General features: G+C 34.4%; 1 protein-coding gene across 2 annotated transcripts in view; it reads left to right on the plus strand.

Annotated features, from left to right (window-relative positions):
• The window catches only part of LOC126818227 (GRAM domain-containing protein 2B), a 71,514-nt gene that overhangs the window by 34,206 nt on the left and 18,369 nt on the right, over positions 1–18,939 (plus strand). The window contains exons 1-2 of one of the 2 annotated variants that reach the window (XM_050545518.2): positions 5,474–5,624; positions 11,775–11,918. In XM_050545518.2, the coding sequence (XP_050401475.1) occupies positions 5,590–5,624; positions 11,775–11,918 (179 nt within the window). In that variant the 5' untranslated portion in view covers positions 5,474–5,589. Of the gene's footprint in view, positions 1–5,473; positions 5,625–11,774; positions 11,919–18,939 lie in introns of those variants that run through there. The other variant, XM_050545516.2, reaches the window with a different exon arrangement.

Genomic DNA, 18,939 nt, shown 5'->3' on the forward strand with positions numbered 1-18,939 from the left:
CGCCAGAAATAAATCTTTCAAATAACTTGCATTCCATATAATTGTGTCATGTGTTATTCTCATTCAGCTTTTTAAACAATTTAGGAGAGTTAATGTATACCAGAAAGTTTGACGGACGGACCCATTTTAATAATCCCCTGCTTTCTTCGAAAGGCAAGGGTCAGTCATTACTGATTTTATCAAAGGTAAGTTATGATTTTCAGAAAGAAATGTTATCAGTTGTATGTATTATCACATTGAAACAAGAGCGATCTCTAAATCTATTTAGCCTAAGCAGAAAATGCTCATCATCAAACATACATGAAGTAAAGCAACTTCAGTTAGAACCAAAGTTATCATGTTCCCAAGCTTTAAAAAAATAAATTACTTATCTCTGCTTAGCAGAAGCAGAAAATGTTCATCATAGAACTCAGTCTAGACATTCACCTAATGAACATCTACAAAAAGACTGAACATTCTACATCAATTAGAAGCAGAGTTATTGTGTCCAAAACAGTGTGATGAACAGACAGACTACTGTTTATAGTTTCCTGCTATCTTCGAAAGGCAGGGGGTAATAAAAAAAAAAAGATCTAAATGGCAAAAGCCGCCATTTCATCTTGTGACTGAGTGTACAAAGTTTCATAGTTTTTAGAGTTCTGTCTCAGAATCAAAAGGGCACAGACGGATGGACGAATGAACAGATAAAACGAGTGTGATGGCTGTATGACCCCCACATAAAATGCCAAGGATAATAACCCCACATTCATCTTATTATTAAAAATCCATTGTTCAATATCATGTTGATGCAGTGATGGATTGGTAGATTGGTCTCATATTTTGTAAATAGTCTAATTTGAAATGAAATGAAATGAAATGGGGTTTAACGTCCTACTGTTTTGCTCCTAACTGGGCTAATGAAGACGGGCATACGCCATACAGTGTGCTATGAGGGAAATTTTGCCCGGACAGCGGCACTACGGCCTACTCTTATATCGAATTCCAACTGTCAAGGGATCTTTTACGTGCACGCCAATGTGTACACGGGACCTCGGTTTTTCGTCTCATCCGAATGACTAGACAGCTGTCCTTGTCAGGCGTCTAATTTGAACATACAACTATATACATGTACCCAGTATAGTCAAATTGCAATTTTTTAAATTTTTTACCTGTTTCTGATCTCTTATTACAATAATTTTATGGTTTTAATTTGTCTAGACATTCATTCATACACTGCTCATCTAATTGTTAGGCAAATAAGGCCTTTAATCTTTATTGATAACTGGTTGTATGTAATGCAATTAGGTGTCGGGACATTCTCAACATAATCCTATTCAGCACTTCTGTCAATTTCTAAAATGCATAACAATAAGAAGACAGTGTTATCCCAGCAGTCTCTGGCATTATATTACATAAACTGTATAAAATTCTCTGTGAATGTCACTGGGTATTCCTGATAGAGATAATTTTAGTCTCCTAACAAGGAAACTCTTGAAATTTTACTTATAGATTTTTGTGGTTTTCAAATATAATCTGTGCAGATTATCAAACATTTTTCTTCAAAATGTCTGAGAAAATAAAGATAGGCCATCTACCTGAAAGTTTAAAATATAAAAATGGCTGTGGTTAGTTTAAATAGAATACTCAGTAAACGAGAAATCCCAGATATAATTCAGTCAATAAAACTGGTTAATTGTGTATGGTACAACCCTTTTCTAGTCAATAGCTGAAGCTGCACCGCAATGATACTAGAGATGAGCCGGATATTAACACATATTAAGAACATGTTGTATTTCATTTTGAATGATTGACGACAGATTATTATTTAGCGAAACTTTACTTCAAATGTCAGAACCGAATGCTGGTTGCCATTTTGATATCTTACCATGTGTTCATAGTAGAATTTACAGCTAAATCTATTTGTTAAGACCAGCTCAATTTTTATCAAGGTCGCTGAAAGGTAAATAAAGTTAGGGCACGTGATTGTTGGCGAGATTGTAGGTTATGGGTAGTGTAAGCATTAGGGCTAGGTCCAGGGTTAGGGTTTGGGTTAGTGCTAGGCCTTTTTACATCTCGTGACCTTTGACCAGACTTGAAGTAGGCCTTATCAAATAGATCTAACTTAGAATTTGAACAAATTCAACTAAAGACTGAATTGTATTCACAAGGTTTTTTTGAGTAGGACGTTAAACCCCATTTCATTTCATTTCATTTCATTTCACAAGGTTTTTGGCTTTGGGGGAGAGGTGTTACTTCGGAACACAAAGTAATCGAATGCTGGCAGGTTATCTACAGGGTCCGTCCAATGCTTCACACCAAATTTGACAAAAAACTATGGCCCCTGTCAAGTGCAGAAGGAGGGACGTTGACTTTTTAGGAAATATATTCACAAGGTTTTCGGTAATGAGAGAGGCCTGGGTAACTCAGGAACACACAGTTGAGAAAAGATGGTTATCTACAGGATATGTTCCCTCATGAACTCAATGCTTTACAAAAAATTTGACAACAATCCGATAAAAACTCTGCAGAATGTTTTCAGAAAATGGGAAATAACTCTGGAACATTGACTATCTAGGCAAGTTTACTATCAATAAGGTTCGTCCTTTCATAAACCCAATGCTTCACACCAGATTTGAAAAACATTTGGTAAAAATTGTAGACTATCACTATCACAAGGATATTGGCAAAGGGGGCTAACGAAAGCTACATAATGCTGAATGTCGATTGTTTTCGTCCTCTCATGACCCCAATATGCTTCTCACCTGATTTGAAACAAATCTATTAAAAGCTGTAGCCTCTATCATGTTCACAAGGTTTCAGAAAGATAGGTTGCCAGGCAACAAAACATATGCCCATAGCAGCTAAACTGTCTGGGCGGTCACTAAGGGAGTTGTCACATATTTATTCTTGTTTTTTTTCTTCTTTTTTTTTTTATAAACAATATTTTTTTTCAGGATGTCTGAATGGGATTGGGGAACAGGCTTAGCCTATGTAAAACCCATCTCCCGAGATAATATACATACATAGTATTAAAACAAAGGAACAAAATGGGTGTATATACACAGTTAAAATGACAAACACATAATTGTAAATACATATATAATGAGATGGATGGGAATGTACAATAAATATATACTATATGTTACATTGTTACATAAATTTAAAATTAATATTGTAAATTAAACAACTAGTAAGCAAGATTACAATCTGTTTGACATATCAATAAACTTGTGGACTTCGTTAAAAATATTGTTTACATTGATACAGTGGGTTGCAGACCCGAACAGAAGACAGTTAATGTTTTTGAGATCGTATTGTAGTTGGCGTCTATGGTTTGAATATAAAGAGCATTAGCAAGAGGTAGTGATCAGAATCTTCAAAAATGTGACCACAGAGGCATGCAGGGCTGTCAGCAACATGTCTGAGGTATTTGTGGCCCTGTAGGTCAGAACATCGGAGTTTCCGCTGACTGTTATAGTAAAAAGATGGAATTTTTATATTTGATTTGGAGAGATGATCGGAGAATGTTTTAAGAGTTCTTGAGTTTCTTACAAGGGGGCGGAGTTTATTCCACTCCTTATACTGGATGGGATAAATGATTTAGAAAAAATTTCAGTACAACATCGAATTTCTCTTATTTTATCTGTAATATACTCTTCAAAAAAAGTAGGGGATATTCAGAAACAATACAAAACTCCGGGAATGCACTGCTGTTTTTATTACAGGTAACCAGTGTATGTTTATAACAGGCCAATTGCCTACACATGAACATAAACGATTCATATGGGCGGCTTATCTGACAGCCCCATTTCACTTGCAAAGAGAGATACACCGTCAAAAGTGAAAATGGACCTTTTTGATTTTTGTCTTAATAATGAGTAATTACTCCACCAATCCTCAGACATTCAGCAATTCGTCGTGGCATGCTCCTAATCAACCGTCCAATCACGATTTGGGGCAATCTCGCCCACTCCTCTTGCAGTGCCACGGCCAATTCTTGCAGTGTTGTCGGTTGAGGCTGACGTCGACGAACACGTCTCCCGATCAAATTAAATGTAACACACTAAAGCAAAGATACACTAAACAGTAAATCTTATCCAAGAACCAATAGGAATGCTAAAATGGATAGGATAAACCAGCATGCGGCAGTTTTCATCCACTCTTCCTTGAAGTGTCAAATTTGACAATGAACAATGTGCAGCTCAGTGTTTCTGTTGGGGCGATAAGTTCTTCATCTGTGAACATACTCTCAAAGCATGTCAAATGTCCATGACTATTTATCATATCGTAACCTGTGTTTGCATTTCAATATCCCCTAGTTTTTTTGAAGTGCATAGTTGATAGATGTGTAGAAAATTGCACATGCGAAGGCTATTTAGTCTCCTATAGACTCTAGTGCCGAGTATTATCATACTGCGTGGTTAGCCAGAAATCACTTCGAGACAAGCCACTGAACCGTGCACATTCGCTGTGTCGAGTCCAACTTTCTGTAGAAAATTTTTTCACTCCACGGGTCACCCTACATACAGATCGGAAGATATGTCATTATGTGGGCGTATAAAAACGGGCATAACTATTTAATAGAACGCCGTTGAATGTTCATAAGGTTGCTCCATCATAATATATGCTTGGCACCAAAACTGAAAAAATGTTGATAAAAACTATAGCCTCGATCGCGTTGCCAATTGTTGGGGGACAGGCGGACAGGATGACAACTTACCCAGAGGCGTAGCCGTGACATATATATGGGGGGGGGGGGTCCGCAACCCTAACCCCTAACCCTAACCCATTTTTTAAAACCCCTAAAAAATATAAACAAACACCATGTGGCCATACTGTCTACCAAGACACCGCATGCATAAGCATTATGGTTACGTTGCTGGCTGAGCGGGCGATAATTATTTGGTTATGTTTTTGGGTACCTACATGCGATTCACTCTGATAACTGGCAGAAAAAAATTAACAAAATATTACCTACAGGCAAACTAGACACAATTTTACGGAACACAGGTACTTTTCACTTCACACATGTTTCCAGGATGATTATCTCTGTGTTTTATTTTAGCAGTATAAACCATATTGGGATATGTACAGGTTTTATACAGATAGAATCTTAACTAATCCTAATAATTGTTGTAAATAAATAATAGTTTGGGCCTACTATGTAAATTTTTTGGGGGATCCAAGTATATTCAGACCCCCCCCCCCCGAAAAACAATTGGGGGGTCGGACCCCCCCCCCCCCCCCATGTGTGACGCCCATGAACTTACCTGCACTGAAATGTGGGCGTAGAAAAAATAGGAATACGTATTCCAGTGCAGACGCCAAGACGATTTGCTCTTCGAAGCTTTCGATAGACATACTAGATATAAAGATGTTAGAGGCTGCGTCATAAATTTTAAATTTTCCCGCCATTTCTGGTTAGCTGGCAAGCAAAATCGGCACGTGATAGTTGTAGCAGTTACAACCCTTCAATGAAAATGGACTAGTCTAATATTCTAATCCCATTTTGTTGTCTGCTGCAAGTCGGTTTCTCGCGGTGTTCAAGGCCTCGAAATGGATGTAGAAGTCAACTGTTTTTCCGAAGCAGTGTTTTGACGTTTCAGACACATGTCAACGATATATATTGTTGATGAGGGTCATAGGTAAGTGACAGTTGCTTAACATTAAACGATTTGCATAATGGCAGCACACTGTCGTGTTCATTATACCAGAGTGTCGGAATTTGAGAGATAGTATAGTGGATTTTGTATTGAATATCGAGAGAAATTGTAAATATATTTTAGGGCTATATACATGGCGTGACTGTGTAATAACGGTTCTGTCGTATAACTGATTAGCCATATTCACCAGTAAATTATATAAGCCATAAATATACAATAAACAAAGTGGGGATATAGAGGCCATACACGTTTTACAGCTAGGAAATAGTCTACACAAATTATCAGCTGTTGTTATATACGCCGGTCCATTATATAATATTATATCCAAGGTTATCTTTTATCTCAACACTTGTTTTATGGTCCAGGAACTTTCTTACATTGTATGGACCTGATAAACCACCTAGCTTCAGCTTAATAAAATTATGATTGACAACATGAATGAGTAAGCGTGGACACAATTAGCAGAATCATTTGGCCAAATCAATTGGCTCCGCACCCCCCCCCCCCCCCTGAATCTTCCCCTTATAACAGTAAAAAGCACTCTGCACTCATAAAATAGTTGTCATTTACATCACTGTAAAAAAGGTGTACTGTCTTATCTGCATTATTAATTCTATGGAGCCGATTTTCTTGATGAAACTTTATAATTTGTGACAAAAAAATTGGAGCTTAATCATGCAAAACAGGACTGATAAATTATATCGAGAGTATTGTCTGTAGACTTGTTTCTGGCACTGTGCACATGATAGTCACTCACCATTTTTTATATGTACATGTATATTTATCTAATTAGGAAAATATTCGGTCCATGTGAAGACAGACAAGTTATGCTGACATTAGTTTATTAATTTCTAGACAGTAATGAGGCCAGCTAGTCTATGAATAGTATAATAACTAATTAATAGTAATGATAGTTTTTATGTTATATAATGTATAAAAGTAATAATTTACTGAAGTTTCCTGATGTATTATACCAAGATACTGTATATTCAAGTAGATGCTACCAGTGTATAGTTTCATTACATCAATATCTTGACTAAGTTCATTCATGTCAATTTTCTGCTTTGGTTAAGTTGGATTGCTCCATGTTTTGGAATAGGATAACTCTGATTCTAATTGAGTGAGAATGATGGAACTTGGTGTGTATAGTTAAACTACATCAAAACCTTGACTAAGTTCTATCCTGATTTGGCTACATGTAAGTATAGATAAGCAGTTGGGTAGCTTGATGCCTTACGAAAAGGTAATGTTTAATTAATTAATATGTGTCATCTATTTATTTTGGGAATGACAATGAGGCGGGGAAGATCAGCCTCATTTTTTATATAGGCCTACATGTATATTGCTGACGTTTTATGATTTGTTGTCGTCATATGTGTGACAGCTAACTGACATGGCATAGCCTAAAGACTTTATTTATATTAACCGACTTGTATTTTAAGAAGATATGTCAAAATTGTCACAGTGATGGCCTTAATTATTACTCTTATATACATGTTAGTGTTGATATATTCACTAAAAAATGCACAAAATTTGAAATTTTTACATGTAAAGAATTATTTGCAGTGATCTCAACTGGCATGTATCAGTTTTCGAAAAAACATATCCATGTCATGCATGGCACCCATTACTTGTAAAAGTCTAAAAGTATAGTTGTACTTTTTCAGAATTTGAAATCTAACCGGGTACATGTATGTGCTTGAATTACATTTAAATGTTACTAACAAATTCTTAGAAGGGAAACATTTTTTTGAAATATTGATTGCCTTTCAGGTAAATAGGGCATTAAGTAGTAACTGTATAAAAACTTGTTAGCTGTAGATGGTTTTTTTATAAACAAGGAAGAAAAATCTATAATAAGAGAAGTTGTGAATGTATGTTAAAACAGTAACATTGTTAAAGTCATGTACATCTACATTTAGTGATGAATTGCAAAGTAAGCTTGATTGTATGCGCCCATTCATATAGTTACATATTGTTGTCACTGACGTCTCTTTCTGAACATGTTAAGATATTTTTTTTCTACTAGCATCTGGAAATATTAGTCATAATTTGATTGGTTATGTTCTATCTGCACATACTGGACCGAAGGGGAAGAACTCAGATCTTTCGCATAATTTTCTATGTAGACATCTCAAGTGCTTAGTGTTGAAAAAGAACATGCACAAAACATTAGCCTCATACGACATTTGCTTGAGATTCGTGAAAGTATACAAACTTTATTTTTTCCGACATTAGAATCTTAACACAATGACAGTAAGAATATGGCATGTCAACTGTACGATGTGGGATGCATTTTGCTGATATTGGTATAGGGTGACATTTAAATGCAAACCATCTCACAGAATCATGTGGCAAAGATGAAATTTGGTTTATGAGTAGATCTAATATGTGTAATTTCAGAAAAAGTTTTACCTGATTCAGTGACGAAACTGAAAGGTGGTTAAACCTGGACCAAAATTTGAAAGAATGCCATTCCTATTTATACAAATGGCTGGATTAACACATTCTTGCTTGTGGCCATAAACAACCACCTATAGATAATACATATGTGAGATGGGATATTGGTACAAGGTGACCTCGAAAATCACCCCAAAATGTGTGACTGAACAAATTGGCTATTTTTGATGCATATGACTAGAAAAGAGATGGGATTAGTATGGTAGTAATCTGATACAATTTGCCAGAACTTTAATTAGGATACCCAGTTTCAGCTCTATAGCAGATACCAACCCCGATAATTATAAGCTTCCAAAGTCCGAAAAAATCACATTCACATGTTTTCACAACTCACAAGCAAATTTCCAATCTGATTAAAATACAGATCTATATTTTGTTTCGTTTTTTTTTTATACTTTTGATGGCCTACACTACATGAAGATCTGACCGGTTATAGTGGGAGGTCGTGTCAGAGGTCATACAAGCCGCTTTTGACCCTATGACGTCAGACATTGATTAATCAACCAGCGTTGACGTTACTAGTGGTCTAACCACAGTTCTGTGCATCGCACGCCAAGAACTCGCTGTAACAGACCGTTTCATTGGCTAATCCCTCACATCAACCAGAACACGGCTTATATAACATCTCTTCCAGCTCCCAGTGTTGTGAAGATAAGTAAAAATGAAATTTTGAACTATGATAAACGAAACAAAACAGGATCTGTGTTTTAATCAGATTGGCAAAATTCAGGAGGCCATATCTCAGTAACAACATTTTGTGTAAGGCTAGATTTTCATTTTTCACACTGTGGATTATTATGATGGAGTTTCATCAAAATTTGACCCTTCAATGATTTGATTGCTGTTATTCTTTCATATAGATTTTGAAAGGTGTATTGCTGCTCAATTTTAACTTTTGATGTACATACATGTATGATATTGACCCATTTTTGCTAAAATTGATTGGTTTTATAGATTCAAAGTATTAATAGTTTCCATTTTATGTGTTAATTTCTATTATGTGAATATTATATCTCCAGGGCTGTATAACAGTATAATTGTTTATGGTATAACAGTAATTATTGATATATGAATGTTATGTTTCCAGGGCTATATTATTATCATTATCTATGGTACAATTATTGATGCTTGTTAGTATTTTAATAGTGCAATATCAGACGTTTCAGATTCCTCTGCAGTGTAGTACTATTTCAGATCCCTCTGCAGTGATGACATTTTAAGTGTAACATCATTGCAAAATATAGGTGGTGATTTTACACTATTTTGACAAGTCATGGCTATAGAAAACAACTCAAAGCAGCTCACAGATGTTGTTTTTTCGTTGTCTTGGAGATATCCTGTCATTTAAATGAACATACATGTACACAAATCACGTTGAATGCTCAAGTTATACAGTATATTTTTTTTCCAAACTTATTGTTTCAAGTACAGATATATTAATTCATGATAGATTGTTTCCAAATTTGATTTCAACAGAGTTAAGATTGCCACCTGATTTATTGTTAAAGATGTCATGCGTGCACGTAATCATGTTATGACTGAGTGAAATACGATTGCTGACAGATCTTGTACTATCTATTTCTACATGTAGTTAATATTTTAGTAGTACTATTTATTGCTAAAATACAGACTTACAGTTTATATATTGAAGCTAAAAATATGAATACATAACTTGGATTTGATTTTAATTAGACTGGAAAAAGATCTATGTAACTTGATCAGATGTTCAGTAGATCAGGATATGTTTTATTGTCTTGTATTGTGTCGACCTCTGACAGCATGATAAGAAATATTGTCTAGTTGCTTGTATGGAACAATAACTGAGGTCCTGTGTAACAGCATGTAAAAGCGAACCCCTGGTGGTAGTTGGAATTCGACAGAGAGTACACGTAGGTGGAAACCCTGCTGTCTGGGGAAAATTTCCCTCATAGCACTGCAGAAAAGTAGGATGTTAAACCCTATTTCATTTTATTTGCCATTCATAAAAGACTTACAACCATCTTAACATGGGTTCATAACATATTATATTAATTTAAAGGAACTTTTGGTGAAGGATGAGCACAATATCTTTTATTGCACTTAAAATTTGAAACTGTGGAGTTTCTTTCCAAACTAAAATATTATTGCTGTGGACTTTTGACATTTTCATACTCACCAGTCTCACACTATTTTCCCTACGTAGGACATTTGGGCTTGACAAATCCCCTCTGTATCTTTCAAGACACATTTCTTTTGTTAGATTTCAACAAACCTTCAAATACATTTAGAGTGGACATCAAATACAGATATAGAATTTAGAAATAGGATTTATTTATCCACGACTATACAAGAAGGTCATGATAAACATCTTATCTTATCTTATCTTATCCTGCTTTGGACTAACTTACATGGTGTTATTTTATTTCAATGACTAACTTTTATTAGCAGTATATAAATCTTCATTTTAAAATCCATGTAGTTGACTTCGTTGGTTTTGTTTGGAAAAACAATAAATCTTTGATATACCTAGTCAGTTGACATGTTGTTTAAAAAAAAGCACACATCCACCAATACCTGTCAGAGAGATCAAAAGATAGATTAATATTAATAATGTGTTTATTGTAGTTTAGCTGTACACCTTTTGATATACAAGAAGACATATGCATGGGTTAACATGACACACAGGACAACTAGTAACTCATTGAAGGGATTTTAAAAGAGAGTGGACTGCTACCACATGCATAGTAAAAGGGGGAGGGCGTGTATACAGTGTGTTATGGAAATGGGTGGTTAATAATGGACACGATATAATGACCTGTTAGATAGTAGTACCCCAGTATGGATATTCTGAAATTGTAAGATGATGCTCAAGTTCACAGTGAGCAGTTAATTAATTCCGTCCCAGAATTTGGATTTATTACAAAATTTAGATTTTAGTGTAAGTTTGAATCTAAAAAAGGCAGGAAAAAGGTCCTATTTGACAGATTCATTTCTATATGAATTCGTCTTGATTTATTTGATGATTTATAATGGTTCATAGAGATAGAGATACATAAATGATATAACTTTAAATTTTATGAATATTTTTGTTTTAATTTGTTTGAAAATGATAGTTAAATACAAGAATAGAAGGGGTTCCATGCACTGTTATGAACATGCCCACTCAATGTTAAGATTTGCCTGGGGTATGGCATCATGGTGCATTTTAATTATGGTAAAAGCATTTCCCTACTAGAGAAGTATACTTCTGCAGACAAGCCCATTATAAATATTTACATACTGTAGATGTTGAACATCACTCCTAACTTTGCCAAAGAAAATAATTCTTGGACCCAAATTCCTGGAATCATTTAGGTTCAATATTGTGGTAGAAGTACCAAAATAAACTATTGCTATATATATAAAATATATTATATATATCTGGATAGATATAAGAACTGGTACAGGTACTTACATACATTTATAAAATAAGAAAAAAATCTGTGTCAAGTTTGTAAAAATGTTCTCTTTGCATTTGGGTTTAATAATAGGTTCTGAAAAAGTATGTTGTACTGTTTTTGGAGTATCATGAAAAATTATTTATTTAAAGACATGTGAATGCCTCTGGATGTAGAAATAAATTTGTTTGGATTAAGGTATGCATGGTAATTTCAAATAATTCAAGAATAAACATTGATTTATTTCTGTTTTCAGGAAGTCACTGCCAACACTATCCACCATTTCTACTTCAAGCGGGGACAAGTCTCCAGTTGTTGGAGAGAAAAATGGCTTTCTTGACCCAAATCCAAACCAAGTCATCACTACCAGCTTGTCTGCTAAAACAGACGATGATATTCAGTAAGTCAATTCAACTACATCTAAATATCTATGTTGTCATCAAGTTTAGAAAATGAAAGTTGTTTTCATTCTGCTGTTTTGGGATTGACTAAGACACATTATCAACCGCACTCAAAGATTTTTTTTATTAACACTGAATATTAAACCAGACTGTCTTTTTTTATACGTCCACATTTTCATGTGGACATATATTGTTGTCGCCCCTGTCCGTTCGTCTACAATTGTTTGTGGACACTCTACAGGGCACAATTTTTATCCAATTTCAACGAAACTTGAAATATAGGTTTATCTCCCTAAGATCTTGGTTTCTTTCGATATTGGTATGTATCAGACCGTAACTTCATGGATTATGGCCCCTGATTGTACGAAAAATCGCGGTTTGAGCTTGTGGACCCTATAGAGGTCACAATTTTTATCTGTTTTTGTTTAAATATCAAATATAAGTTTATAAGCCAAATACCTTGGTTCCTGTCGATATTCGTGGATATTGAAGCGTAACTTCCTGAATTATGGCCCCTGATTGTACAAAAAATCACGTTTTTTAGCTTGTGGACCTTATTTTATTCCAATTTAAAAAAAACATTTGAATATATCACCATTACACCTTACTGACGGTTGAGTTCGAATTTTGGGACAATCGGACGATAACTGCCAGACAAAAGGCCGCCCCTCTATGCAAATAGTGTAAACATCTGATATATCAAGGTTGTAGACCCTCTAGAGGTCACAATTTTGATCCAATTTTAATGAAACTTGATATGCATGTTTTTAACCCATATTTGCACATATCTGATCGTACCTTCCTGAATTATGGCCCTTGATGTTACGCAAAATCGCTTTTTGTTTAGCTTGCCTGCCTGGCAGCTGCTGGTTTCAAGTGCAGTTGTTGGATTCTTGGCAAAGATTTATGCAAAATTTATACATTAAATTGTTATTGTGGTCAGTTATAAAAAAAAGTGGCTTTTATTTAAATGACGAATACAAAGGAAGCATTTTGAGAACTTAGATGGCACATTTATACCTTTTGGCATGGAATATTGGAATAAGGATAATTGGAATTCTTGTCCTGCCATGTGGCTTGTGTCAGAAATTGTTAATTCATTGAAGCCAAAAGTAGTGATGGTAAGAAAATGGATGGATTTTTTTTCCCCATAAATCTGTTACTATCTGATAATTTACATCATGTGATTATATAGGCGCATTGATTGGTTGATTATATAATCAATGAGTTATTAGTGTTATGGTTTTGTGTCTGCAGCAAAAAGGTGTTGATTAATTATATACTCCCAGCTAGTTGGCAGACATGAGAATCTATTGTGCAAGGCAGAGGACCTGGCAAGGAAAAAAACATTAGGATGGGACATAAAACTGAGGTCTACATGCACGTAAAAGAACGCTTGAAAAGTGGATTTGATGAAGGATAGGCCAAAATGCTGCATGGGCAAGATTTCCATCATAGTATATTGCATGGTGTATGCCTTGTCTGTGCAGAAAAGAAGGATGTTAAATTTAAATTAAACACCATTTCAGTTCATTTCTGTCTGTCTGCAAATTCTTTTCGTGACAAAACACATCTATTCATAAATTTAAGTTCTGCAAAAAAAACCTTTAAATTGCCAGAGATATTATTTGTGGGATTGGGTAGTCGAATATCTGTCATTGAGTCAAATGTCATGGTTTCACTGCTTGTACTGACAAGGAGTAGGGTAAGCTGTCCAACCTTGTGGGTTTTCTCCGGGTCATCCAGTTATCTCCAATTACTGAACCACATATTAGTCCTGAAATGACCTTCTTTGTGTTGAGTGGATGTTGAACCCTGTTTTTCTCTCACGCCAGAGATATTTAGCTTCAAAGATGCTATTCCCTGAAACAATGATTTTTAGAACAAAGTGATTAAAAATTACTGACACAAACAAAGCATGGTAACCAACAAGAGCAAATTTTGTGTATTTCTGATAAGTTTTCACCTTAGAGCATTGGGTAAATAAAAACATGCTGTAAACATCGATAAGATAGACATTTTACAGGTTTTATGTTGTATTGGAAATAATGTGTGACATCTTTAATCAGCTGACTAATGCAGTCGCCGTTGTTTGTATTTTAGAGGAGAGCCGAAAAAAGCTCCCCTTAATGAACAAATTGAAAAAATCGCTCCCCTAAAAAAGCTCTCCCAGTTTTGATAAGAAGAGTGATTTAGAAATTAAGGAGAGTGATCTGATATTAAAGAGAGTGATTAGTTGCATGTATGAGAAATGGTTCTGAAGATCAATAACTGCATGTATGGGGTCATTCCTGGTTATATACATGTAAATGATAATAAACATTGTCTGCTAAATAATAGCACTTGTAGTTGTACGGTTAAGTCAAACTTCTGCTATCATCTATAACTCCATACTGTATTCTGATAGAAATACTTGTCGACATTTCTAAATATATATAGCTTGAATAAATTTAGGTTAAAAACATAACCCTATTCAAAATATAATCATATAGGCTTGAAAATTCCATCAAAATATAATCTGTTTCTTCCGGAATTATTCTCATTGGAAATTTTCATGTGCCATCTTTCGTAATTTCTCACGTCTCGTGAGGATTCTACTTTACACATCAGAATTTTATTACCATGTGCGATCACATTATATACACTAATCGAATACACCAAATAAATGTTCACAATCACAGCATGATGGCGATCAGATTGTGAGTCTTTCACGATGTCCACAATTTACAAATAAGGAGAGCGATTTTCAATTTTAAGGCGAGGGAGAAAAACCTCCCCTCGGTCTACATTCAGGTATGCGACATGTGCTTGTGAGCGATCGCGCGCCTAATAAAACAATGACTGCTAATGTATGTATAGTAAAATTATATCGTAAGTTTTAAAAAAAATATATGAACATTATGAAGGTCATTGATCAATTATATTGTGTTTACTGAGGGAGGTTACATGCACATTAAGATCATGTAATGTGGTAGGCATTCATATTCTTTACTTAATAGTTAAAGCAATACTAATATATTTTTAACAGACAGGAGGCTAAGGCCCATGAACCTCTTGTTAGACTATTGTTTTTATCAAATTTGTGACTTTTTGTGGGTGGAGTAATTTCACTATAAGTAAAAGAAACTGTGTACTGGCTTGTCGGATTTCTTGCTCAGAAATCTATATATTTCATTGATGTATTTTTAGCCAGATATATTAGATGAGTTACTGTTAAATGACCTAGTTTTCTCTAATTATAATGAATCATGTGATCTTTTGTTGATCAGTATACATGTATCTACAAAATCAATATCACCTCTATTATCTTACTTTGTCCAATATATAAGCTTTGTTTCTTGGATTTATAGCAAAAATATGTAGTTTAATGATTCTAAAATAAAAAATATACAAATGAGTTTCATGCATGTATCTTTAAACTGACACAAGGAAATTAACTCAATATATTCAACAAGATTGAGTTTGCAAGGATGAAAAACATATATAATTACAATGTTTATCTCGTCTTGCGTGTAAAGGAAGCAGTATAACTTTTAGTAAGATAATAACTAATAAATTTCATAAAACAACATTCAAAATAACCATAGAAATTTCCAAATGATGCAAAATAAAATATCTAGCCTATATTATAGCAAAACATTTTGCAGAACATTTCTTAAAATCACACTACCCACCCCCTGGTATTTAGGTTAGATTTTGCATGCAATCTTATAATTTGTACACACCCTATCAGCTGATGTACATGTAACTATATAGTCAAATTGAAAACTATTCATTAACCGACCAGCAAATGCAATTAGGTGATTAGGTACATTTGATAATTTGTTATGCTACAATTAATAATACATATCTTGAAATGAAATGTATTACTGTTTTACCATGACTCAGTAAAGATACTTTAACCTTTGAAAGTTAGATTGCATGTACATAGCAAATTTAAAGATTAATTACACTAAAAAAACATGGACCACAGACTGATAATACTGCAGTTCTCCAGCAATTTAGAGAGACAATAAACCAAATTGTTCATTTAATATTTTAAAAACCAAATTTATAGGTTCTATTTTATATAAATTACTAATCGATTTAGCAATTCCAGTATAAAAATATGCTGGCTTGATAGAGTATTTGTGTATTTTGACCAATCAAGCAAAAATAAATATACTGTTGGTTTGCTTGGAAGAAATTTCATACAGGGCAGGGTATGCTTATTCTTTCTAGAATACCAAGTACTGGGTATGCTTAATCTGCAATAACACCAAATAAGACCAAATACAGGGTGTGCCTATTCTTCCTAGAAATGTCATACATCCTGCACCATCCAGGTTAATGAAGACAGGCATTGTACTGTAAGAAAAAATTATACAGACAATAGTACTTTTTCCTACTCTTCACAATTGACACATGATCTTGTTTTTTTGTCCTATCTGAATGACTAGATCTTGTTCCTTGCCATGCTCTCCATCCTATACCACTCACAAGGGAAAACCACACTGAAAAATCCTAAGGAACTTTTGGCCAACACCAGAATTGAAGCCAGCCCCTTACTTACTGAGCCACACATAATTCCTAGAACACACATTGCAATTTCAGATTCATACAGGGTGTCCTTAAACACCAGATACAGGGTGTGCTTATTCTTCCTAGAACACCAGAATTAGGTTTTGCTTATTTTCTGAAAACACCAGATTTAGGGTATGCTTATTCTTCCTAGAATACATAATACAACTTCACATGTAAAACATAACATGGCCACTAACTTGAGCTGTTCTGTAATTGGGCAGGGAGCCCTTGTTGCAATAGAAATTCACAGACCTCAAAAAATTTGGGGGGGGGGGGGGGTCTGTGCCCCCATACACACTTTTAGTATCAATTTTAGTAACACTGAATATGTCACAAAACTTTGGTTAATTTCAAATCTTACTTGGGTCAAGTAATTTAAATCTTCAGCCTATTGTTGATGTCACTGGAAAGTTGATACTTAAAAGTTACATACACAGTGTATCTATACCAATTTGACAAACTGTTTGACTGTTAGTGTATCTACCTTAATGTGACTTATTTTAAATCTGACACTATTGCTTAAAAGTAAGACCAAAAATGCTTTCTGATAGACAGCACTTAAAACCCAGTTTAGTTTTAATTCACTGATGGGAATGCGACATGAGCCTAAAGATGTATTTATTATTGTAGTTTACTATATTATAGTATTTAAAGATACATTGTGGGAGATTAGATAAAGAGCTGGTAGTTCTCACTATAATAGTTAGAAACTAGATACTGTAAAGGGAATTTGCTGAAAATTTCAGTCAAATTGATCCACCCTGAACCGAGTATTTAGCGATTGAATTTTGGCCCTAGCCTCAATCATCATTTTACTAAAGTCTTTTGATACAAAAAAAATAGTCTCGATTATCCATTTTTTGATTTAATTAGAAGCAGCAGACTAGGTTCTAATCCAGTAAATATCTCAGGCTAGCGATGCCATCAAGAGTTGATTATGGTCTGGATAAGTTAATAAATGTCTAATTAATAATTTAGATAACATTACAGGCCTAAAGAAAGACCTGCAATTGGCAGATTTAGCTCTTGCATAATGTATGTTTAAAGTAATCCTAGGCCTATTATGACCCAACCTTATGTTTCATAAAAACGCTGAACCAGGAAATGTTCTGTTCTACAAAATTTAAAATTTTGCACATATATATAATATGTTTACAATTTAAAATATTTACTGATAATAAAGTCAGTTTTACCAAATCTTCATAATACTAAGATGCTTATTCAGTTCAGACTCATGTCAGGTACATTGTCTATAAATAGTAAAAATTCAAAAACAAGCTAATGGATTATATTAATTTGTCTCCTTCTTGAGAATCATAATATGTATTTGCATATATGTAATCTTGCAATTTAGTAAATGTGATAATATTTTTCAGTTTCAATGCTTTTACAAATTCATAATATGCATGGTTGGTACAATATTTTGAAGACATTAGAAGCATAGAAACTGAGATAGTATGTTTGTGAGGATTGCCAAAACAATTTAAACATGTTTTATATTTTAATTAATTTATTGAAACTACTATAATTAAAGATGTATTATACAAGATCTGATTCTTGCCTATTGCAGGTCTTTTCTCTGTCGTCAAATGTTATATAAAATGTTGTCAAGTCCCGCGTCCCGAAAAACAGCAAAAATGTCTCGCAATTGCTCACACGGAAGATTTCTATACAGTAATATGCGTGAATCTAGTCTCGCAGACTCGCTATAGTCTATTTGAGTATTAGTCTAGTCAAAATACTGAAAGACCCACCACAAATTCTTTTAGAAGGTCTTTTGGTATCAACATGTAGATGACCTTTCTCTGTACATCATTCTGAAAATCCACCGAAATCCACCGGCGTGGTTCTTCCTTGTCACTGGTGCAGGAGAGACGATCTTGGTCAACGTATACTCATTTGTTGGAATCCGATATAAGAGTAGGCCGTAGCACCGGTCCCGGGCACAATTTCCCTCTTAGGACACAATATGGCGTATGCCCGTCTTCATTAGCCCAGTTGGGCGTTAAATCCCATTTCAATTCATTTAACTCGAAGAAATAAATATTTTAATGTAATAAACATAAGAAATGGAAAATATTGACAAAATTCAATGAATATAATTTATATAACATTGACACCCGACACTAAAACTACAACCACTATCAGCAGGGCAACCGACAACACCACGACCGTCAACATACTCAAAGAAAATTAAATTAAATTAAATGAATATAATTAATTCACACTACCAGTAGAAATCTCAGTTCTCAGACAATACATCTTCTAAAATCTCCAACTATTAACTTAAAACTTGGAATAAACTACTAAAGTCAATTATTGTCAAAACAGTCCAGGGAGAGAGAGAAGAGAGAGAAAAAGATAAATGGTATTTTACGCCCACTCGAAACAAACTATGATTTGCTTGCACATAAGGCCTTTAGCTTTGGGAGGAAACCAGTGGACAAGGTTAGATGG

The sequence above is a fragment of the Patella vulgata genome, chromosome 4 (assembly GCF_932274485.2).
Source record: "Patella vulgata chromosome 4, xgPatVulg1.2, whole genome shotgun sequence".
Classification (NCBI taxonomy): domain Eukaryota; kingdom Metazoa; phylum Mollusca; class Gastropoda; family Patellidae; genus Patella; species Patella vulgata.